Source organism: Indicator indicator, chromosome 15, assembly GCF_027791375.1.
Source record: "Indicator indicator isolate 239-I01 chromosome 15, UM_Iind_1.1, whole genome shotgun sequence".
Classification (NCBI taxonomy): domain Eukaryota; kingdom Metazoa; phylum Chordata; class Aves; order Piciformes; family Indicatoridae; genus Indicator; species Indicator indicator.
The window spans coordinates 572,509-594,487 of record NC_072024.1 but is presented as its reverse complement, the minus strand read 5'-3'; the positions used below and the strand labels follow the sequence as shown (position 1 = coordinate 594,487).

Below are 21,979 nucleotides of genomic sequence, written 5' to 3'. Positions count from 1 at the left end.
GTCGCCATCTCCGTCCGCCGCCTCGTCACGCACCTTCAGCCGGGACAGGCTCTCCGGCCATGGCGGCTCGGAGACCGGCAGCGCCATGGCGGCTCGGCTCGGCCTTCGCCTCACCCTTTGCCCGGCCCGGCCCGGCCCGGCTCGGCCCAGCCCAGCGCGGCCGGCAGCGAGTCCAAATCCCCCGCGCTGAGCCCTGCGCGCCGCGCCCGGGCCGCGCTTCCGCTGGCGCGGGGGCTGCCGGGAGCTGTAGTCCCGGAGCTGGAGGCGGGCGAGCGAGGCCGGGCCGGGAGCGGCCGGGCTGGGGCTGCCCCCAGCGCGGGGCGGCTCAGCCCAAGCCTGAGCAGGATCCCCGAGGGCAGGTGGCACAGGAACAGGCCTTGGCAGTCTCCGGAGGTGGAGCCTCCACCGCCTCTCTGGGCAGCCTGCTCCAGGGCTGCCCCACCCTCAGAGCCAGGGAGTTCCTCCTCATGGTCAGATGCAGCTGCCCAGGTTCTGCTTCAGGCCCATTGGCTCTGGTCCCGTCACTGGGGACGACTGAGGGGAGGCCAGCCCCATCTTCCTGACACCCCCTAGGTACTGGCAAGCATCGATCAGATCCCTCTCAGCCTCCTCCACCCCAGCTCCCTCAGCCCGGGAGAGCTGCTCCGGTCCCCTCAGCGTCTCAGCGGCCCTGTGCTGGACTCCCTCCAGCAGTTCTTTGCCATTGAGCTGAGGTGCCCAGAACTGGACCCAGCCCTCCAGGTGAGGAATCCCCAGCGCAGAGCTGTGGGCTCACAGATGTGGGAGTCCTCACCACACCTTCCAGGAGACGTTCATGCACCCAAGCTGCTGTGTCAGTGAGAGTGGAACAACGCTCCCCTGCCTCCCTTCCTTTCTGCCACTGCCCTGCTCCACCACCTCACCCTCACTCCGGTTTCTCCTGACAAGACTCTGCCCAGGTGGACATCAGCCCTTTGCCATGGGAACGACCTTCTGCAGAGGGCTGTGCTGGGTTGCCATGGAAATGGACATCAGCACCATCACCTCTGTGCTGGCCACAGCCAGCCCTGGCTCCTCTATTGCTGCAGAGGGGGCACCACAAAACCCAGGCTGGAAGTATGAATGGCTGGAAAACAACAGGCTTGGCAGGTGGCAGTGCTGGTGCCCGAGAGCTGCTGGTGCCCTGTCAGAGGGTTTAATGACTTGAGCCTGGAGAAGAGGAGCTGAGGGGGATCTTACCAACACTTACCAACACTTAAGGGCTAAGTGTTGGGAAGATGGGGCCAGATTCTTCCCAGTGAACTCCTTAGACAGCATGGGCAAGCTCCTCTCCACAGCCTGCTGCCCACAGCAGCTCTGCCTGCTGGCAGAGGCTCTGGGAGCGCTCTCAGCCCTCTCCAGCCACGCTGTGCTGCCGGGAACACTCTGGCCTGCTCGGTGTCAGCGTGATGGATCCCAGGAAGCAGATGAAACCCAAGGACTCCTCCACTGAGGACACTTCTCCTCCTCCACAGGAATGCTTTCTGCTGCTTTATGGGCACTTGGGGCTCTGGTGTGCAGCACCAAACTGGTTTACTTTTGCTGAACTACCGAGTTACAACTTGTTATGCACAGAACACCCAAAGAGAGAAGATCTCCTCTCCTCCCAACCCCCTGAATGTTCATTTCCACTGACATAGCTGTAGGGACCAAGCTGTGTGTCCAGAAGCTGAGTGCCCTGCTCTGTGAACAGAGAGAAGCCTTCAGGAGGAGGTGGAGTGTCCTGACACAAAGCAAAGCTCCAAAAGCTGCTTCCTTTCATTTTCTTTGTCTCAGCAGTGGGTACCTTTCAATAGAGTGTTGCATGGGTCCTGGCTGGCTGTGCACAGCTTCCTGGGGTAAAACATCCTCATTCCCAAGAGCTGCCTGAGCCTCAGCACTTGTTTCAGAGCTGTTCATAGAATGATGGAGTGGTAGGGATTGGAAGGGACCTCTGGAGATCATCCAGTCCAACCCCCCTGCCAGAGCAGGGGCACCCAGGAACACATCCAGGTGGGTCTTGAAAGTCCCCAAGAGAAGGAGACTCTACAACCTCTCTGGGAAGCCTGGTCCAGGTCTCCAGCACCCTCACACCAAAGAAGTTTCTCCTCATGTTGAGATGGACCCTCCTGGATTCCAGTTTGTGTCCTTTACCTCTTGTTCTATCACAGGACACTACTGGACAGAGCCTGGCCCTTTCATGCCCCCCCCCCCCCCCTGCTTCAGGTCTCCATTGACATCAATCATCAATAAGAACCCCTCAGGCTGCTCCTCTCCAAACTAACCAGCCCCAGGGCTCTCAGCCTGTCCTCCTCAGACCCTTCAGCATCCTCATAGGCTCCACTGGACTCTCCCCAGTAGTTCATTGTCCCCTCCTAACCAGGGAGCCCAGGACTGGCCCCAAGGGCTCCAGCCTGGTCCCAGCAGGGCGGAGCAGAGTGCTTTGCCCCCATGCTGTGACAGACACACAGCTCACCTTCAGCTGCCCTTGGCTGAGTGCTCTCCAAACCAAACACTGCCAGAGCCTGGCCTCACGCCTGAGTGTCACTGGACTGCTCTGACAGCAGCACAAGCACAGGGTGGACAGCAGCCTCTGGGGCAGGACCCGCAGCAGAACATCTTGTGCTTCAGCAGCCCCAGCCCGTGGCACGTTCTACATTGATTGCTGCTAAATGTTTTCAGAGATTCCTTAACATTTAGAGCAGTGGAAAGTTTCTTCTTATGTCACTCCCAGCCACAGAGAAGAGCCTGAGCACCACCACTGAGACTGCTCAGAAACATTTCTCAGCAACTTAACCCTGCCCTCATGTGAAAGCTGGCAGTGATCTGCCAATTTCTTCATGCCTAAATTTAGTCTGATCTGGAGAAATTTAGAACAAAACAAAACCCCACCATGAAGCACTACCTCCTGAGAGAGGGCTGCACAGACCCCCTGTCAAAGCAAGCCCCTCGACAGCCAGCTGGGCTGAGCCCTCACTGTGCCAGCCAGAGCAACAGCTCAGACCCAACAGCTGCAGAGCAGAGAGCTTCCTGAAATTAAAGTGCTTGCAGTCAGATAATTTGATCCAAAGTTCCAAGCCCTTGCACTCTGATGACAGCCTCCAAGCAGTGGTTAAAGACTTCAGTTCTTCCTGTCCCACCTGCTTGGCAAAGGGGACCCTGACCAAAGGAGCTATGGAGTGTGGCAGGACAAAGAAGGTAACCAAGGGCTGGCACCTGCACCCCCCTGATGTCCTCCAAACTGTGTAATCAAGGTGGGCAGGAATGGGGCAGAATGGGAAGTTAAATCCTGGGAATGCTGCTCAGCTGCCTCCTTGCAGGGGCTGGCAGGAAGTGCTCCTCATGTCCAACCTAAACCTCCCCTGGTGCAGCTTGATGCCATTTCCTCTCATCCTGCCCCATGTTCCTTACCAGAAGAGACCAATCCCTAGCTCTCTCCGAGCTCCTGCCAGGGAGCTGTGGAGAGCCAGAAGGGCTCCCTTAGGAAAGCTGTTAGCAGCCTAGGCTCACTGTCAGCTGCAGGACCTCACCCTCCCTCGGCTGCCATCACCTCTGCTTGTCCCAGCCACCCGCAGCAGAGCCAGCAGGCACGGTCCCCTGCTCCCTCTTGCCACAGCTCTGCCCATGCAAGGGGCAGCAGCTGTGCCTGCTGGCAGCCCATGGCCCCAGCCTGGGCTTTCCCTCCTGCTCAGCAGCCCCCCCCAGCTCTCCTTCTCACTCACCCATCAGCAGCAGAGCCTCAATCCATGCTGGAGCTGAACTTACCATAAGGACACTCAGGCTCCATCCTCCTGCTCACCTCAGCCCAGCTTCCCCTGAGCCTCCTCAGCCCAGGGGGTTTAAAGGCAGCATCAGTAAGGCTCTGGTGTTTGTTTGCAGCCTGCCCTTCGTTAGTTCTGCTGGAGCAGGGCACCTGCATCTGCTCAGCAGGGGGACCAAGAGCTGCTGGAATGGCTGCTGCAGAGAGGCCTCAACAGCCAGGGAATAAACTTGTGTGAGGCAGAGCCTGCCCTCTGCCCACAGCCCGGGTTCGGCTTCGTGCCCTCTGCCCACAGCCCGGGCTCGGCTTTATGTCTTATTCAGTCCCTGCAATTAGCCTGACTGTGCCATCAGGGATGATGAGGAAGCACTGGGCAGTGGGTGGTGTGGAGGGCCTGGCAGCAGGACTGTGCTGGGGAAGGTGGCAAAGAGCTGAGGCCCTGCTCCAGCCTCACCAGGTGGAAGGGACATCATTGGGCAGCAGCAGGGCACAGCTCAGCTCCCTTCCCAGCTGCTCTTGGTACTCCTGTGCCAGAGAAACATCAGGCAGAGGATCAGGAGGGTTCCGCAGGGGTGGAGCATCTCCAGGGGGTGCTGGATCCCTGTCACTGTGTTGGACACACAGAAATCACTGAGATTCAGGGACATTCAGAGGTGACATGTTTGTCACTAGGCTAAAAACCTTCAGCTCAGCAATGCTGCCAGCTCCTCACAGAGCAGAGCCTGAGGAGCACCTTGCCCAAGAGCAAAGCCCGAGGAGCCCAGAAGCATCACCAGCTACAAGGCTGTTTAGAGAGCTGTGGACCCCTCCTGGAGTGGACCCCTCCACAGCTGCCAGTTACCAACCCCTCACAGCCCTTTCCCCGGGCCACAGAGCACAGGGTGGACACAGATCATAGGGTGGAAGGGAATCCAGGGACAGCCTGGATCACGCAGCCACAGCTGCCAGCCAGCAGAGCAGGAACAGCAGCGTGCAGGGCGGAGGACTTCACTACCAGAGTCGCTGCATCCCGGTAAGGCGGCTCCGGGAGCAGCCAAGAGGATGGAACAGGGCAGGGCTGCGGCAGCGCAAGGCGCGGGGTCTGATGCCATCTGCCGGTGGCAGCGCTCGGGCCAAGGCTCCTTGCGCTGGGGGAAAGGCTCCTCTGTCCTGGGCAAAGGCTCCTTTCACTCGGCTCCTCTGTCCCGGGCAAATCCCTGCCAAACGAAGCCAGGAAGCAGGGGCAGGGTGGTCTTGAGTCCTCATGTGCCTCCGTGCCCACCTTGCCCCTTTACATCCTGCCCACAGCTGCTGCCCAGGGCCACCCACCCAAGCCCTCTGGGGACCTTTTCCCCCGGGAAGGGGCATTCTAGGAATGCCACTGCAAAGCCACCACCTTCCAGGTTCTTAGCCTGGTTCCTGAAGGTCTCCAAAGGGGTCAATAAGGTGAGACTGGAGAGCCCTTGTCCTGCTGCCAGTGCAGGGCACTGCCTGGCTCCCTCACCCACTGTGTGACCTTTGCTGCTCAAAGCGTGGCCAGATCTGGGTCATTTGAGATGGGCATCCCGGGGCTGTGCCATGCTGGCTCTGTCCTGAGGGCTCCTGCCCTTGGTGGGTTACTGCCACCCACTGTCTCCAGGTGATGGTTGTGTGGTGCTGAGGTGCAGCTTGGCCTGGCCTTGGAGGTCAGCTCCTGCCATGGAGTCGAGTGAGACAGCTCCCAGTGCCCACTCAGTGTCCCAGTTCTGGCACTGGGAGCCTTGTGGGGAGAAGGAAGGGGAAGAAGCCCCACAGCAGGCAGTGCTGGCTCAGAGTGCTGGGCAGCAGAGACCCAGCTGGCAGTCAGTGATCAGTGCCCTCAGATCAAGACTTCCTGTGGCTCAGCAAGCACCACCACGGGGACCTGTTCAGCTGAGAGCCCAGCAGAAGGATGGACACAGGACAAACCAGGAGCACGAGCACTGGGAGCACTAGGAGCACTGGGAACACTAGGAGCACTGGGAACACAGGGAGCACTCTGGTTTGTTACCAGAGCAGCACAGCCACACAGGTGCTGCTGCACATTTGGTGCCCCCCAGCCTTGCTGAGCTGTCGCTGCTGCAGGGCCACAGGCACAGCAGGTCCCCAGGAGCCCAGGTGGGGTCTCTCTGGAGCAGACGTGGGGCTCAGCTCCTCGGCTGCCATCCTCACCCTCCCCAATCCCCGCGGGCAGGTGAGGAACCCCCCGCGGTGCTGCGGCCACAGCAGGCGGTTCGTGAAGGGCTGGAGCTGTCTGGTGCTGGGGCTGGGAGGGGTTCCTGCAGCAGGGCTGGGCGAGCACAGGGTGGTTCATCCCCAGCAGGAGCCCATCAGAGCTGCACAGCCCCTGGCTCACCCCCATTTGTGTGGTTCCAGGATGGTGAGACCTGTTCACAACCAACAGAAGGGTCCCCTTGTTCCCCTTGCCCTTCCCTGGAATTATCCCGCGGGAGGTCAAGCAGGAAAAGGGCAGCTCTAACGGGCAGGGCACCTCCTGGCTGGTGCAGCTCAGCACGGGGTGGAAATGAGCAAATTCACAGCCTCCTGGAGGCGGTGGGTTGGGATCTTTGTTGGCCTCCAGCCCTCCTCCCTGTGGATGTCCACCATATGCCCAGGGCAGGGAGGGCAGAGCCCATCTGTGCTCACTGTGGCTCTGCCAGACCAACCCAGCGAGCTCAGCATGCCAGCCAGGGTGGCCTGAGGCCACGGGGGAGCAGCAGCCAGGAGACACGGCCTGGAGACACCCAGTGATGGAACAGCACCATGGCCACCACCTCTGAGGGATGGGGCAGCCACAGACAGGCTGCAGGCAGGCTGCAGGCCCATGGGGCTCCTGGAGGCAGCCAAATTTTGCCCAGAGAGGTTGTGGAGTCTCCTTGTGTGCAGAGCTTCCAGCCCCCCCTGGCCATTGTGACCCTGGGCAAGCTGCTGTGGGGTACCCTGCTAGAGCAGGGGGTTGGCCTGGGTGAGCCCCAGAGGCCCCTCCCAGCCCCCCTGGGCTGTATGAAGCAGTGGGAAGCTGCAGGCAGAGCTTTTGAGAAAAGTGAAGCAGGTTTATTGGAGGGGAGGAGTCCACACCCAACCAGTGGCTTCATCTACATGGCATCATCAGCACACACAACAGAGGACCCACTCAGACACCCCAGCTGAACAGCAGCTCACCACACACCACAGAGACAACACCAGAGGAGGAGGAGGGCAGCCAGCTTCCCAGCACCACCAAACCCACCCCCAGCAGGAGCCTGCCCAGCCCAGCCCCGTGCAGCAGAACAGCCTCGGGACAGCAGCTGCTGCTGCAGGCTGCAGACCACAGCACTGCTGGTTCAGTAACACAGTCCAGGGGCTACAAAACCACCTACCAGGGAACTGCAGCCCAAGGCACAATGTGCACTGGCACACTGCTGAGGACTCTGTACAGAGGTGCCCCCACTCTGGGTCAGCGCCGGCTGAGGCAGTGCCAGGCCCAGGGCAGGGTGGGTGAGCACCTAACTGTCCCTTCCAGAGGTGGCCATGGCCCTAGGATGGGACTGGGCAGGTCAGAGGGCACCCAGCAGGGTCTGCAGGAGCCAAGCCAGAGGATGGCACTCGCTCTGCACAGCAGAGAAACGACACCATGAAGACACCAGGTCCCTGTGCAGGGGCTGTGCCAGACCCCCAGGCCTTGCCCCTGGGGTGGTGGAAGGCAGGAATGTGGTGGCCCTCAGGGAGGGTGCTCCCACCACCCCCTCACCTCATCAGCTTGCCCAGTGGGCAGGGAGAGCTCTCTGAAGCTGACAGTCTTGATGCCTTTGGAGGTATGGAGGCCTGGGGTGAGGTCAGTCCTGAGCCAGAAACAGGTTCCAGTTATGGTTCTGTACAGTGTTGGGGTTCCAGGGGGTGCCAGGTCAGCTTTACAGAAAAATACATTTCTGCCCTCAAATGTACAGCAGTTCGAACTACACCTGGAGTACTGAGTTTAAAAGGGGTGGTTTATTCTCCAGCAGAACCTCTTGGCTTGCTTCTCTCGAAGGGAAAAACACAACAAAGGGCTTCCAAAGCTGTCCCCCAGCACACGGCAGCCATGCAGAGGGAAGCCTGATGCCTCCAGCTCCAGAACATCCACCCCAAGCCTTTGTTCTGGTGCTCAAAAAGGCACTTAAAGAGAAAACAACTGTATTGGGCCAAAGCCACAACGGAACGGGACCGAGGAACAGGACCGAGGAACAGGAGGGGCAATAACTTAACAGAAAGAGACTGGAGCTGGGACCATCCCTGGAGCAGGGAACCCCAGCCCCTAAGAAACCTGGGACTGCTGGCAGGGCAGCTGGGGAAGGGAAGCAAGCCCCAGGGGCCTGGTAAAGGGAACCTTCTCCAGAACCAAATGGAATAAGAAAGAATTACTGGCAACCAACACCCAGCCCTGGTGCCGAACGGGTTTCCTCCCTCCCCTGACCCCTCGTGTGCTGGCTGCTCACCAGGCCAGGCTGGCAGACTGGTGCACATCTGCTGCCCCTCAGCACGGAGGCACAGGCCTTAGGCTTTGCCTAGGGTAGGGAAGGGGAGGTGACACAAAGCCATGTCAGAAAAATGCCCAGCAAGGGGAACCAGCTGGAGTAATTACAGATGCCAGCAGTGCCAGCAGACCAGGACAAAGCCACTGCCCTCCCAGCAGTGCCCAGAGAGACACCACCAGCGCTCCCACAGCCAGACCTTCTCCCCATGGCCACTCTGGCTGCCACCATGGGTTTGGGCTTTGTCTGTACACAGAGCTGCCTGCCACAGGCAGGGGCTGGGGAGCAGCCCCCAGGAGACATGTGGGCAGCCACTGCCCAGTGCTGGAGCAGGGCCAGCACAACACATGGGGGCAGGGGCACAGGGACATGCATGGGCATGGGGCCAGCACTGGGCTGGGCCCCTGGATGTGTGGCACCGTGGCTGTGCCTGGTGTCTGGAGGTACCCATGGCCATGGCACAGTGTGGGTGAGCTCCAGGATGAGGTGGCAGGACCAGGGGGCAGGCAGGGCCTCCTGAGGTCAGGACCTCCTGAAGTCCAGCTGCTCCTCTGGCCACACACAAGCTGGGGCCTGCAGCGGCACTGGAGAGAGGAAGAGGATGAAGCGGGGAACAAAGCCAAGCCCTGGGCAGGGGCAGGAGGCTGCTGGGTGAGACAGGACAGCTCGGGAGCCTCTCCAGCCGGGACCAGAGAGCAGAGCAGGGGGCAGAGCTGGTGGGAGGGTGGGCATCAGGTAGCCACCAGCACAGCTTTTCCGCACAGCTGAGCCTCCTGCCGGCCTGTTTCACACTGGGGCTGTCGGTGGCCACCTGGAAGTGACCAGAATAAGCCATGGCTGGAGATCTGTACAAGGAGGAAAGAGCTGCAGGCGGAGCACAGAGAGCGTGGAGAGGACACAGTTACCAGACAGGGACCATGCAAGTCCCCAGCTCTTTCTGCATATTTGTTACCTCTGGGTTCAGTGCTCGGAGGAGCAACCCAGCAGAGGTTCTGTTGCATAAGCTCAGAGCTGCTGCACCGCAGGGTGCAGGACAGAAAGTGCAAAGTGTCACCCCCCAGGCCAGCTCCACATCTGTGGCCAAGTATGGCTCAGGCTTCTCATGCAAAGCAGCACGGCCCCAGCAGAGCCCCTGCCACTCCCTGGGTGACCACAGTGAGGGAAAGCTGCTGTGCTGTGCCCCCCCTGCCTGACGCTCCTCTCTGTCCTCAGGTTGGGGTCTGAGACCCAGCAGGAATGTGGGGAAGGGACATGAAGCAGGTCACTGTCCTCCTGCTCTACCACAGCTTGGGCACTACTCCTCCTGCCTTCTGAGATCTTCATGGAGTGCCCTGGGCCCCATGGAGCAGGCATGGCTTGCCATGCCCCAGGCAGCAGCAGTGCCCTCCTCCCTGCGTGGTGCTGGTGGGGCACACCTCAGTTCTGCTGGCAGGTGCTGCTCGGTGGGCACCACCCTGCATGCAACAGCGTCTCAGGGCTCAGCTTGAGCAGACAGCCCCTGCCAGCTGGCACCCACTGAGCTTCCACAGCCCAGCAGTGACCAAACCCCACCCTGTCTGCCCCTCTGCCTCCTTTCAGATGCCAAGAGGTCAGAAGGTGACCTGCAGGGGTGGGCTCCTAGTGCCTGACACACAGCAGCGAACAGAGCCTGCAAACCAGCCCCACAGCAGCCCAACCTCTCCAGAGAGGACACTGCAGTGCCAGTTCTGAGGTAAATCTGCTGCTTGAGTCGCTGGGATCTGTACACTTGGGCTTCCACGTGTCCTACACTGGGCATGTGTCCAACGGTGCCACTGCCCAGGCCCTGCCGCTGCCAGGGCTGTGCCCAGGAAGGGTCTCTGCACGCTGGGAAGGTGCCCACGGGTGGACCAGCAGCCACCTGGCCTCGGCCACAGCCTGGTGGAGAGGGTCCTGTGTGGCAGGGCTCAGGCCCTCTGCTGGCCGAGCCCTGCTGCCGGGCGGCCGTGTCCTACATGGTGCCCGACTTGTCTGCCGAGCCGCCGGGGAAGAGCTTCTCGGTGGGGGTGAGGGCAGGGCTGCCCACCCCCGAGCTGCTGCTGCTGGAGGAGCGGTGCTGCACGGCTGGGCGCGCCGGGCGCAGGGCCGGGGGCCGCAGCTGAGCCCCGGCCAGCCGAGCGGACAGTGCCGGCTTGAAGGTGGTCAGCAGCTCGGCCGTGGAGCTGCTGCTGCGGCGCAGCGCCGCCTCCGGGTCCCGGATCAGGATGGTGTGCAGGGGGCTGGCGGGCTCCGAGCTGGCGGCGCCCAGCGGGGGGTTCTTCATGGGCTCCAGTGTGTCCAGCACCACGTCTGGCGCCTGCTTGGCTGTGTTCTGCCGCTCCAGCTCCCGCAGCTCGTTCAGCGCCGTGCTCATGGTCTTCTCTATGTCCTGCCAGCACCACAGGGGGAGATCAGCACCGCAGGGGGAGGGCAGCACCGCAGGGGGAGGGCAGCATCCTGCCCTGCTGCCCTGCAGCCCACCCCGTGAGAGGTCCCTGGCCCTGGCCTGTGGCTGTGTCTCTGACCTAAGATGTGGGACTCCAGGCACAGCAGGAGCCTCGGCAGAAGGTGCAAAGCCCAAACTCTGGCCCCACAAAGGTGCTGCCTCCAGAGGCATCAGCAGTTTGGTCACCAGGACCAGGAGAAGCAAACCCCAAGCCCCACGAGGGCTGGGGCGAGCAGCAGCCTGCCCACAGCTACAACTGGACAGGCTCCCTCCACACTACCAAGTCCAGCACCCCTGCAGCCCTCAAGGCCACTACTGATTCACATCAGCTGGGTGGGAACCAAAACCAACCCAAATCCCAAGAATGTTGGGCTGTGCATACTGAGCTCCAGCCCCAGCATTCACCCAGCCCACAGCCCAAGATGTCCCTGCATGGTGCCACAGTCCTGCCCAGCAGCCAGGCCTAGAGACATTGTCCCTGCTGCTGTTCCACCCAGAGATGATTGTGGTGCCCCAGTGGGAGCAGTGGCTCAGGGCAGGCTCTGTGCTACAGCCCCAGGAATCCCACCAAGGTGAGCTGCTCATGGACAGAGAAGCTGGCAGTGTGCTGCAGAGCAGGAGAAGGAGCATGGCTGCAGGAGAATGAGAGAAAACGGCCTGGAATTGTGTCAGGGGAGGGTTAGGTTGGAGAGGAGGAAAAATTCTTGGCTGCGGAACTGGTCAGGGACTGGCACATGCTGCCCAGGGAGGTGGTGGAGTCCCCATCCCTGGAGGTGTTCCAGAAGTTTGTGGCCATGGTTTGATGGCTATGGTGGTGCTGGGTTGGACTGGATGATCCTAGAGGGCTGTTCCAAGTTTAATGCTTCCCTGGTCCTGTGACCTTTCCTGGGACTAGCTGGCACAGCTGGACACGCAGGCAAGCTGCTGGCTGTGGTCTTTAAAGCATGGCAGCCGCTGCAGCTCTGCCCCTCGGGGGTGCGCTGAGGGATGGGCTCTGTGGCACTGCCCCACTGACCCATGCAGGGGCCTGGGCACGGGAGCCCCCTGCCAGCCTCTTACCTCAGCCAGAGCCTCTGCCTCTAGGGACTTCTGGTCGCCGAGGCTGCTGTGCCTGGTGGAGCCGCAGGCAGGCCTCAGGGGGTGCCCCTCGGCCAGGGCCTTCCTGTCGGGGAGGTTGATGCTGCCGGCGCTGCCGAAGGTGCCCAGCCGGCGCTTCTCGGGGCTCTCCAGCCGGCCCCGGCCCAGGGGCAGCTTGTGGGGGCTGCTGGGGCAGGCGGCGGCGCGAGGGGGGGTGTCGATGGCAGGGCCCAGGCCGCGGGGGGGGCTGTGGGTGTCCCCCCCGCTGCGGCGCCGTGGGATGGCAGCACCGTCCGAGCGCAGCCTCACCCTGCGGGGAAGGCAGCACAGCACCAGGTCAGCCTCAGCAGGATGGGGCACGGCTGCTGCTGCATGGCAGTGCCCAGCTGGGGGCAGATCAGAGCAGCTCCCGGCTCAGGGAGCAGATCAGAGCAGCTCCAGCCCTTTATCTCCAGCAGGCCAAGGCAAGAGGGTGGGCAGAGAGCCAAGACAGTGCCAGGAAAGGTGAAGTCCCAACCCGAGCAAGGCACACAGAGTGCCCCCATGCCACCACTGCCCAGCAGTGCTGCCTGCAGCCTGCCCTGTCCCTGTCCCTGGCAGCCGTGGGGGTTCCTTACCGGCCCAGCACTCCCCCGAAGCTGTAGTCCAGAAGGTGATCTGTTGGGGACTGGATGTCGTTCTTGGAGGAGCCTTTGTCGTCCAGCAGGGGCCCACTGCTGGCCTCGCTGTCTGCCTTCTGGCTCAGGCTGTCAGAGAAGGCATCGTCCCTAGGCAGAGGAGACTCCCCTCAGGCACAGAGCCCTGCCCCAGCAGGCACAGTGCCCTGCCCCAGCAGGCAGCCCAGCCACAACGTGGATCTGAGCATCACCACCACAGCAGCTGCAGCCTTGGCTAACACAGGGCTGGACTAAAGCCACCACTTCCAGCAGCACCTGGAGCTTGGAAAAAGCAGACATCACCTCCACAGCTCCCCTGTGCTGCAGCTGCTGTTGTAATGACTCCCAGACTGGACTGGCTTGGAAGGGACCTTCAGGATCACCCAGTTTCAACCCCTCTGCCATGGGACATCCCCACCAGCCCAGTTTGCTCAAGGCCTCAACCAGCCTGGCCTTGAACACTTCCAGGCTTGGAGCCTCCACAGAGGAGCCTCACTCTGGGCAACCTGTTCCAGTACCTCACCACTCCCATGGGGAAGAATCTCCTCCTCATGGCCCATCTCAATCCACCTTCTTCCAGTCTGAAGCCACCACCCCTCATCCTGACACTCTCAGCCTTTGCCAAAAGTCCCTCCCCAGCTCTCCTGCAGCCCCTTCAGGTACTGGAAGGCTGCTCTGAGGTCTCCCTGGAGCCTTCTCCAAGCTGAGCAGCCCCAGTTCTCAGGCTGTCCCCATAGCAGAGGTGCTCCAGCCCTTGGATCATCTTTGTGTCCTCCTCTGGACCTGCTCTTATCCAGGTACAGTACCAGAAGTGGCACCTGAGAAGGACCCTGGGGTCTGCCTAGGGGACAGGTGGGCACTGACCAATGCCAGGCCAATGTACAGAGGGCAAGGCCAGGATTAAAGCTGAGTCATGCCACTCTGGGGGGGCAGTGGCAGCTGGGGCTAGGTGCTCTGAGGGACAGGACTTGGTGCTTGGCTTTGTCAGCCTGAAGGAGAAACAACCTGAGCCAGCAGAGGGAGAGGGAGCCATGAGCAGGGGCAGGCTTTGCACCCAGGTCACTGAGCCTGGGGGAATCCAAGCCCTGCTGCAGGCAGCTGGGATGGAGCTGGGGCAGCACTCACATGTCCTGCACCACGATGTACTGGTGGGGGATGAGGCCATCCACACCATTGTGCCTCCCTTCCCACCAGTCCTCCGAGGCCCGGTGGTAGAGCAGCAGTGAGGCTCCCTTCTTGAAGGAGAGCTCTCGTGGGGACCTCCCAACGTAGTCAAACTTGGCTATGGCCTCGATCTGCTCCACTTCTGCAGGGGGAGAAGCAGAGGCAGAGCACAGCTTGGTTCACTCAGAGCTAGAGACACCTCAGCAGTCTTCTCCACAGCTGCTCACACCACCAGGCTTGCAGGTTGGGCCATTCCCTTTGTCCCTCAGCCCTCCTGGGGCTTCTGACAGACCCACGAGCTGCCAGCAGTTACACAAAGCCACCCCCCCAGTTGGGGAGCAGCTGGCATTGCCCTGCATGGGCATCACCACCCACAGGCCATTCCCTACAGAGCCCCATTATCCTCCAGCAGCTCAGAGAGAGCTGGGGCTGAGCCTCCTCCAGAGCCTTATGGAATGCTGATGATGGCCCCAGCTGCAGGGCCAAGCCGCCAGCTGCACCCACCCCCAGGGGCCTGACTCCTAACACCTCCTGCTCATCCCTCTGAAGCCACCAGCTCCATGGGCCTGACAGCAGTCCAAAGGGGGCACCTGAAACAGAGCTGACCATGGGGCCCACCAGGCAGTGTAATTCCTGCCAGGGGGCAGAAACATCTCCCTTAAGAGAAGGGTGAGCTGAGATCAGCTAAAGCCCCCCTGGCTTTGGGGAGACCCCAACAGGGCCACCAGAATTCGCTGCTTCCTCAACAATGCCAACAGAGCAGGGCCCCCTGACAGCCCCCACCTCCCCCTGCACACACACAGGGGACAAGGAGAAGAAAGTCCTGCATGGGATTAGTGGAACCTCCCAACACAGCTCCAAACATCCATCCCCTGTGTCCTGCCACCAAGTGAGACACTGAAGGTCCATGGGCAGCCTGTGGTGGCTGCCTGCACACAGCACCCAAACAGCAGCCCCAACCCTAATGAGGAGAGGCCTGCAGGCTGCCCTGCTGCAGCACAGCTCTCACTCAGGGCCAGCTCCTGCTGCAGCACAGCTCTCTCTCAGGGCCAGCTCCTGCTGCAGCACAGCTCTCTCTCAGGGCCAGCTCCTGCTGCAGCACAGCTCTCTCTCAGGGCCAGCTCCTGCTGCAGCACAGCTCTCTCTCAGGGCCAGCTCCTGCTGCAGCACAGCTCTCTCTCAGGGCCAGCTCCTGCTGCAGCACAGCTCTCTCTCAGGGCCAGCTCCTGCTGCAGCACAGCTCTCACTCAGGGCCAGCTCCTGCTGCAGCACAGCTCTCACTCAGGGCCAGCTCCTGCTGCAGCACAGCTCTCACTCAGGGCCAGCTCCTGCTGCAGCACAGCTCTCCCTCAGGGCCAGCTCCTGCTGCAGCACAGCTCTCTCTCAGGGCCAGCTCCTGCTGCAGCACAGCTCTCCCTCAGGGCTAGCTCCTGCTGCAGCACAGCTCTCTCTCAGGGCCAGCTCCTGCTGCAGCACAGCTCTCTCTCAGGGCCAGCTCCTGCTGCTCACCATCATCACTGGTGTGTAGCTCCGTGCCGTTGTCATGGTCACCCTCCTCGATGGTGCCTGGCTCGCTGTGGGGGCTGTCACTGGAACAGAACACAGCAGGCAGTCAGGGCACAGGCAGGGCTGCTCCTGAGCCACCCACACTGGGCACAGTGCCACCTGAGAGTCAGGGCTTCAGTTCTGCTGGGGCTGAGGTGGCCACCTGAAGCCACAGCAGGTCTCTGAACCTGCTCTGAGAGCAGCAGACACTGCCACCACTGTGCTCTGGCCCAGAGGGTCCTGTGCTCGAGCCCAGAGGGTGCTGTGCTGTTGCCCAAGGGTCTCACCTGTGCTTGGCCACACAAAGTGGGACCCAGCTAGACCCTTCCAGTCCCTTCTCCACAGCTGGCTCCAGCATTTTGCCCCTAGCCTGCCCCATGAGGGTGATGCAGGCGACCACTGCCAGGGCAGATCAGGTCTCAGAAGTACACAGGACCCACAGACAAACCAGTGCCAGCCTGGTACCAGCACTGCCTTGGGAAACCTCAGAGCCCAGCAGAGGGTTCAAATGCCACCCTCCAGGCCAGGGTGTGACAGCCCTCACCCTCCTGCTGGCAGCTGGGCTGGGAGGTTTCCCACGCTGGGCACCAGGGAGGCTCAGCTGTGCACCACTGATCCCAGCCATGGCAATGCTCCAGCACTGACAGAAGAGAAGGAACTGGGAGGTGGTCCAGGCCAGCTCTGGCTAAGGGAATTCATGCACCCAGCAGATGCTGATGGAGCTGCAGGGCTCTGCTCACAAGCTCCAGCCCAGGAGCACTTTGCTTAGAACTGACTAAAACTCTAAGCTGCTCCAAGCACACTTCTATGGTCTGCAGCTGGAAGCAGCCTCAGCAGCATGAAAGGTGGTTCCTGAGGGCTGTGCTGCTGAGTCAGCAGGAGAGAAGTGAGCAGAGCTCAGAGGAGCTGCTTGTCTGCACCAAAGCCCAGGTGGGAATCAAACCTGCCCAGTGTGAGGAGGCACAGGCTCCTCTGCTTTCCTGGGGGTGCTCAGCCCCAGCAACCATGCAGGCTGGCACGGAGCAGGGCTCTGAGCCAGCGTGAGGGCATGAGCAGGGCAGCTGCACAGCAGCTGCTCACCCAGCTCAGCACCTTTAACTGGAACAAGGGCAAAAAGCCCTCTCTGCAGAGGGCAAACTCACCCAGCACCCTCTCAGCCTGGCCTCAGCTGCCCACACTGCTAAGGCTGAACCTCCCTAAAGCTCTCCTCCAACCCCATCCCCTTGGAGATCTGCCTCTGAGAGCCCTTCTGATGCACTGCTGTGAGCTGGGGCCTACTCTCTGCCTGCCAGGAACCAAGCCAAAGCTCTGCATTCTGTCACAGCTTATATACAGTGCCAGAAGCCAGCCCTGGGGACCCCAGAGGGCTGGAGGGTCTGCAGCCAGCAGAGCCCTGACCCAGTGCTCACCAGTACTCCTCCCCCCCCGTCATGCACTTCTCGTAGACAGGTCCCTCCAGCTCCCGGGGGCTGGGGAAGATGCCCTCGTGGTGGATGATGATGGTTTTGATGACCTCATTGACATGGGCTTGGCAGGACACAGGATCCTGCCCATCTGGAATGTGCATCAGCGTGGGCCCGAAGCAGATGGCCAGGTTGTAGGGATCCATCATGTTCTCATCGCTGTACTGTGACAGGCTGCAGGCACAAGAGCAGGGACCTGCCCTTAGAGGGGGCCCCAGCACCCCAGAGAGCAGGCACCATGCTGGGCAGGGCTCAGGAGACCCCCAACTCCCCCAGAGAGCAGGCACCATGCTGGGCAGGGCTCGGGAGGAGAGCCCCAACCTCCCCAGAGAGCAGGCACCATGCTGGGCAGGGCTCAGGAGATCCCCAACCCCTCAGAGAGCAGGCACCATGCTGGGCAGGGCTGAGGAAGGAGCCCATGGCACCAGCACCAAAGGCTTGCTACAACAGAGAGGGGCAAGAGGAGGGCCAGGAGGGAAGGCAGAGGCTCACTGGTTAAGGAAGGCAAAAAGGTATCTCATGACCACGACGACAGCCCGGGGCAGGGTGATGATGATCTGCTGGATCTGGTGCACCCTCTCGGGGGGGTTCTCGATCTCTGGAACACAGGGGGACAGAGCAGGCCTTCAAACCTTCTCTGCAGCAGGCAACACGGCCCAAGGGGCTTGTGCCAGGGCCAGCAGCCCACTGGGCAAGGACAACAGCTGTGGTCCACTGGCTTGGCACTGAAGGGGCATCCAGAGTGGGGCAGGGTGCTCCTCCATGGGTGCACTCTGCTCTGACTGCTCATCAGCCTAAGCCTGGAGACGACCTTCTGGTGATCCCCGTGGGCCCCAAAGAGCCATGGCAGAGTGCTGGACCCCTGCCTCACCTCCAGCCCCCACCCACGCTCCTCAGGTCCTTTGCTAACAACTTTCCCTGCAGCCCCACAGCTCTCCTTCCAGCAGCAGAGCTCAGAGGAGCACCTGCCCCCACTTGCTGCTTCCCTGGTGCTCCCACTCTGCCCCAGGCACTCACTTATGGTAGAGATCAGATCCTGGAACCTTTCCTTCGGGAAGAGAGGGTTCTCCAGCCCTCGGAAGTATAGCTTCAGGACTCCAGCCACGGAGTTGATGTCCCTCTCGTTCTGGTCATCAGCCAGGGGGTCTTCACCTGCCCGGGGACAGCACTGCTGGCAGGTTGGACCAACACAGCAAGAGGCTTTCCCCAGCTCAGTGGGACCCCAAAGCTTCCCACAGCTCAGAACCTCCCCGTGTGTGCCGTGGTGATGCTGAGCCAGCAAGAGGAGGCTTGCAGGAAGCAACTGTGACACAGCAGCCTGCTGGGACATGCTCCAGCCTGCCCTGCACAAGCCCAGCTCACTGGGTACATCTCACACCTCCTGAAGATGACATTAGTTGGGTCTGGTGCTCCTCCACAGCCTCCAGCCCTGAGAATTCCTGCACTGGCAGCAGCAGCTCAGAGTTGAGCAGATGCAGAAGGGCTGGGCTGGGCTGGAGGACACAGGCTCTGGCTGGCAGCTCTGAGGGGCTGGCAGTGCCTAAGGGCTTTGGATGCTGATCCCTCTTCAACTGGGTGTGCAAATTCTCCAGCCTCTGCCTCGTTTCTGCCTCGCCACCTTCACCCTGATCCTTCTGATGCTGCTCAGACCTTAATGCCATGGAGGCCTCCCTGAGCCTGGCTTCACCTTCACTTGGTGGCAGGAGACTGCCCTGCCCTGCCCCCTGGGTGTGATTTACTCCTCAGAATCCGTGCCAGCTCCACCACCCACACTGCCACCAGGGACTCCTGGCCACGCTGCTCCTCCCCTGACATGGCTGCAGGAAGGTGGAAAATGGATGCCCCAGGAAACTCTTTTGTGGCTTATTTGATGCTTTCATGCTCTTAGTGGCTGTGGGGAAGATCTCTGCACCCAGCCCTGCTTCTCACCCTGCTCACCACTGCTGGAGATACCACACTGGGACAGTTCCAGAGGGGTGACACCCACCCCCCCCCCCCGCTATGGCTCTTATCAGAAAGGCTTCAGCACAGCCTTTCCACAGCAGTTGATGCACCCAGCACACCCTGGCAGTGCCAGTGAGGAGCTCTGCTGGCACACAGTGCCCAGCAGCACAGCCTGGCCACTCACCTCTCTCGAAGGAGTTCTTGATGTCATTGACTTCCACCTGGGAGCCAGGGACCCTGAAAATGCCCTGCTGCTGGAGGCCTGCAAAAGAGCAAGGGTTAGAGCAGGACTCTGCCCCCTGCCCTGGCTGTGCCTGCTGAAGCAGGGGCTGGGAGCTGGTGCCCTGCAGAGGCCCAGGGCAAGAAGGGGACAGCCCTGCCACGACCCTTGCTCATGGCAAGGCCCCCACAGCAAAGGGCTCCTGTTGGCCTGGGGGCTGCGGGAGGAGCAGTAACATTCACCACCCATGCAGGAAGCCCACCCAGCAAGGGCACCTGTGGGCACCTCTGCTGGTTGCATGCTGCTGTTGGTGCCACCAAGCCAACTCACCATAGAGGTTGATGTACCGAATGCAGCTCTCCACCACCAGGGGAATGGCCTGGCCAGAGTCCTTGGTGGGACAAGAGGGAGAAGCAAAGCAGTTACTGCTTTGTGGTGACACAGAAAGGGACACAGAGAGCAGGACCCAGAGACTGCAGAGTGTGAACCAGGAGAGGTTAGAGGCTGTGAACCATTAGAGACTGTGAGCCCAGAGCCGGGACATCAGTGCCACCAGGTTTAGTGAGAGCAGAGGCAGGAGGAGGAGGTGCTGCACACACCAGGGCATCAGGGCACACACAGGGGGCATGCAGCTGGGCACCAACAGCTTCCCTGGGGTGTGAAGGGCACTGCTGTCTGCTGGAGCCCGGGGAGGGGTGCCACAGGTGCCATGCTGAGCTAGGACAAAACCTGTGCTCTGCCAGCCTGGCAAAACGAGTTGCCAGTGCCAGAGCTCCCCACAAGGTCTGCACCTGGAGCAAGAACTGCTGCCAGCCATGCTGAAACCCCAAGCCCAGCACACAGAATGAGCTGCCTGAAGCTGTGAGGAGTTTTGGCTTTCATGGCAGAGCTGCTGCTCTCCAGGCCCCCTGTGGAAGGAGCCCAGGGGGCAGCAGCTGTGTCTGCCTGCCAACAAACCTGTGCCCATGCCCCTTGGGGATGTGGTGTGGCGGCCATGCTGGGTTAGGTCCATGGTTGGACTGGATGAGCTTAGAGGGCTTGTGCAGCCCAAAGGACTCTCTGCCTGGCTGCCCTCAGGGGCTGTTTGGTTGCCTGTCCCAGCAGAGCAGAGTGGCAGCTCCCTGGCTGCCTGACCCCAGCGGGCAGGGCCCCAGTACCTGATTCCTGGTCCGCGCATTCCTCCTTCCTCTGAGCACAGAAAAGCAGCAGTGGGAAGAAAGGAGAAGGTTAAGCAGGGACAGGCCAGGTCAGAGGTGAGATCCCTTCTGGAGGCTGTGAAGGCTCAAATGCAATGGCAGCTCAGCAGGGGCCAACCCAGGCCAGCAGGGTGTCCCCACTCCCACCCTGCCACACTGCACCCCAGCCTCAGTGACTTCAGAAGGAGCCTCTCAGATTTCTCCCCTCCCTCCCCCTGCAGGAGCATGGGGACAAGGCCAGACCCTGCCTGGGGGGACAACTTCCCCATGAGCCAGCAATGTGCCCTTGTGGAAAAGAAGGCCACTGGTGTCTGCATGAAGCAGAGTGTGGGCAGCAGCTCCCCCTCTTCTCCCTGGTGAGACCACACCTGGAGTGTTGTGTCCAGGACTGGGCTCCCCAGGTCAAGAGGGACAGAGAGCTGCTGGGGAGAGTCCAGGAGAGGCTACAGAGCTGCTGAGGGGCCTGGAGCAGCTCTGGGAGGAGCAAAGGCTGAGAGCCCTGGGGCTGAGAGCCTGCAGAAGAGCAGCCCCAGAGGGCATCTGAGCAATGCTCAGCAAGAGCTAAAGGAGCTGTGGGAGGCAAGAGGCTGGGGCCAGACTCTGCTCAGTGGTGCCCAGGGACAGGCCAAGGGGCACTGGGCACAAAGTGGAACCCAGGAGGTTCCATCTGAAGAGAAGGAGAAAGTTGTTTGTTGTGAGGGTGCTGGAGGCCTGGAGATTTCAACCCCCAAGTGGACACATTCCTGTGCAACCTGCTCTGAGTGCAGCTACATTTGCAGAGGAGGGTTGGAGTAAATGATCTCCAGAGGTCCCTTCCACCCTCTACCATTCCATGATTCCATGCTGGTGAGGTTCCAGAGAGAGCTGTGCCATGGCACTGCAGGGTCTCCAGCCTGAAGGACAGCCCCAGCAGCACAGCAGCAGCCTTGAGGAGCTCCCTCCAGCATAGGACAGCCTTCTGCTGGATGCATTCCCACAGCAGATCATTGCCCTGACAGAGCTGCTCAGGCTGCCCTCTCATGAGCTTTGCCTCTTTAAACCCTGCTTAAGTGAGAAGTAATCACAAGATTTAAAGCCATGAGCAGCTTTGCCCGAGACAGCAGCTGGTTGGCACCTGCCCTGGGGGCTCAGGGCTGCCCTGAAGGAGCCTCAGGGCTGGGCAGGGCCCCTCACTGCACCTGATCCAAGGGTTTGTCAGCACAGGGCTTTCTCTGTAGCTTTCCGCACGCAGGATGAAAGCCCTGAGCGGCTGGAACAGCTGCAGCTTCTCTGGCACCCCCTCCTCTGGCACCCCCTGCAGCACCCAAATGGCTGGAGAACTCCTCTGGGACCAATCCCACACCCACAGCTCTCCCTCCTCCTGGGTGATGCCCTGGGATGGGCAGGGCCCAGTGCCTCCTTCCCCTGGGCTGCAGTGGTGCTGAGCTCCCCTGAGGGCACACAGGGCGCTCGGGGGCCGGGGCAGCCGCGGGGAGAAATCGTCACGGAGGCAGAGGTGTGGTGGGCACACAGCTGGGGGCAGGAGCGGCACAGAGCCCAGGGCCAGGCAGCAGGCAGGGCAGGACTGCACCCGGAGCTACCATTGCACCCTGAGCGCTCACCAGGGCCTCCAGCCACGAGTACCTGAATGAAGGCTTCCATATTGCCGTTAAAGAGCTTATGGTTATAGACTGAGAGGGGCCTAGGTCTCCTCAGTTTCTGTGGCTTAGGGGGCAGGCAGGGGGGCCTGGGAGAGAATGGAACAAAACAAATCAGCAACAGCACCAGAAACGCAGTGACAGGGGGGCAGGTCCACAGGGGTATGGCTGAGAGCGAGACACCACCAGGAACCCCTCTGTGAGCACCCCACAGCTGCAGCCACTGAGGCCTCAGGGTCCCCACCATGGGCACCCCTCCAGCAGCACCCAGGGACCTGCCAAGAGCCTGGCTCCACAGCCTCCACAGGAAACCTGTGGCCATGGTCCCTGGGGTCATGGTTTGGTGGCCATGCTGTGGCTGGGTCCATGACCACACACAGTGCCTGTGGC

At 61.2% G+C, this 21,979-nt stretch overlaps 2 protein-coding genes across 2 annotated transcripts in view; both read right to left on the bottom strand.

Moving 5' to 3' along the window:
* RAD18 (RAD18 E3 ubiquitin protein ligase) overlaps positions 1–87 on the bottom strand; it is a 30,415-nt gene extending 30,328 nt beyond the window's left edge. The window contains exon 1 of the mRNA XM_054387576.1: positions 34–87. Coding sequence (XP_054243551.1) covers positions 34–87 — 54 coding nt within the window. The remainder of the gene's footprint in view (positions 1–33) is intronic.
* Positions 88–10,213: 10,126 nt separating this feature from the next.
* SRGAP3 (SLIT-ROBO Rho GTPase activating protein 3) overlaps positions 10,214–21,979 on the bottom strand; it is a 52,943-nt gene continuing 41,177 nt past the window's right edge. Inside the window, exons 13-23 of the mRNA XM_054387575.1 lie at positions 21,576–21,678; positions 19,087–19,147; positions 18,721–18,798; positions 17,610–17,744; positions 17,085–17,190; positions 16,539–16,766; positions 15,094–15,173; positions 13,546–13,726; positions 12,382–12,531; positions 11,747–12,074; positions 10,214–10,630 (exon numbers count right to left, since the gene is read on the bottom strand). Coding sequence (XP_054243550.1) covers positions 10,214–10,630; positions 11,747–12,074; positions 12,382–12,531; positions 13,546–13,726; positions 15,094–15,173; positions 16,539–16,766; positions 17,085–17,190; positions 17,610–17,744; positions 18,721–18,798; positions 19,087–19,147; positions 21,576–21,678 — 1,867 coding nt within the window. The remainder of the gene's footprint in view (positions 10,631–11,746; positions 12,075–12,381; positions 12,532–13,545; positions 13,727–15,093; positions 15,174–16,538; positions 16,767–17,084; positions 17,191–17,609; positions 17,745–18,720; positions 18,799–19,086; positions 19,148–21,575; positions 21,679–21,979) is intronic.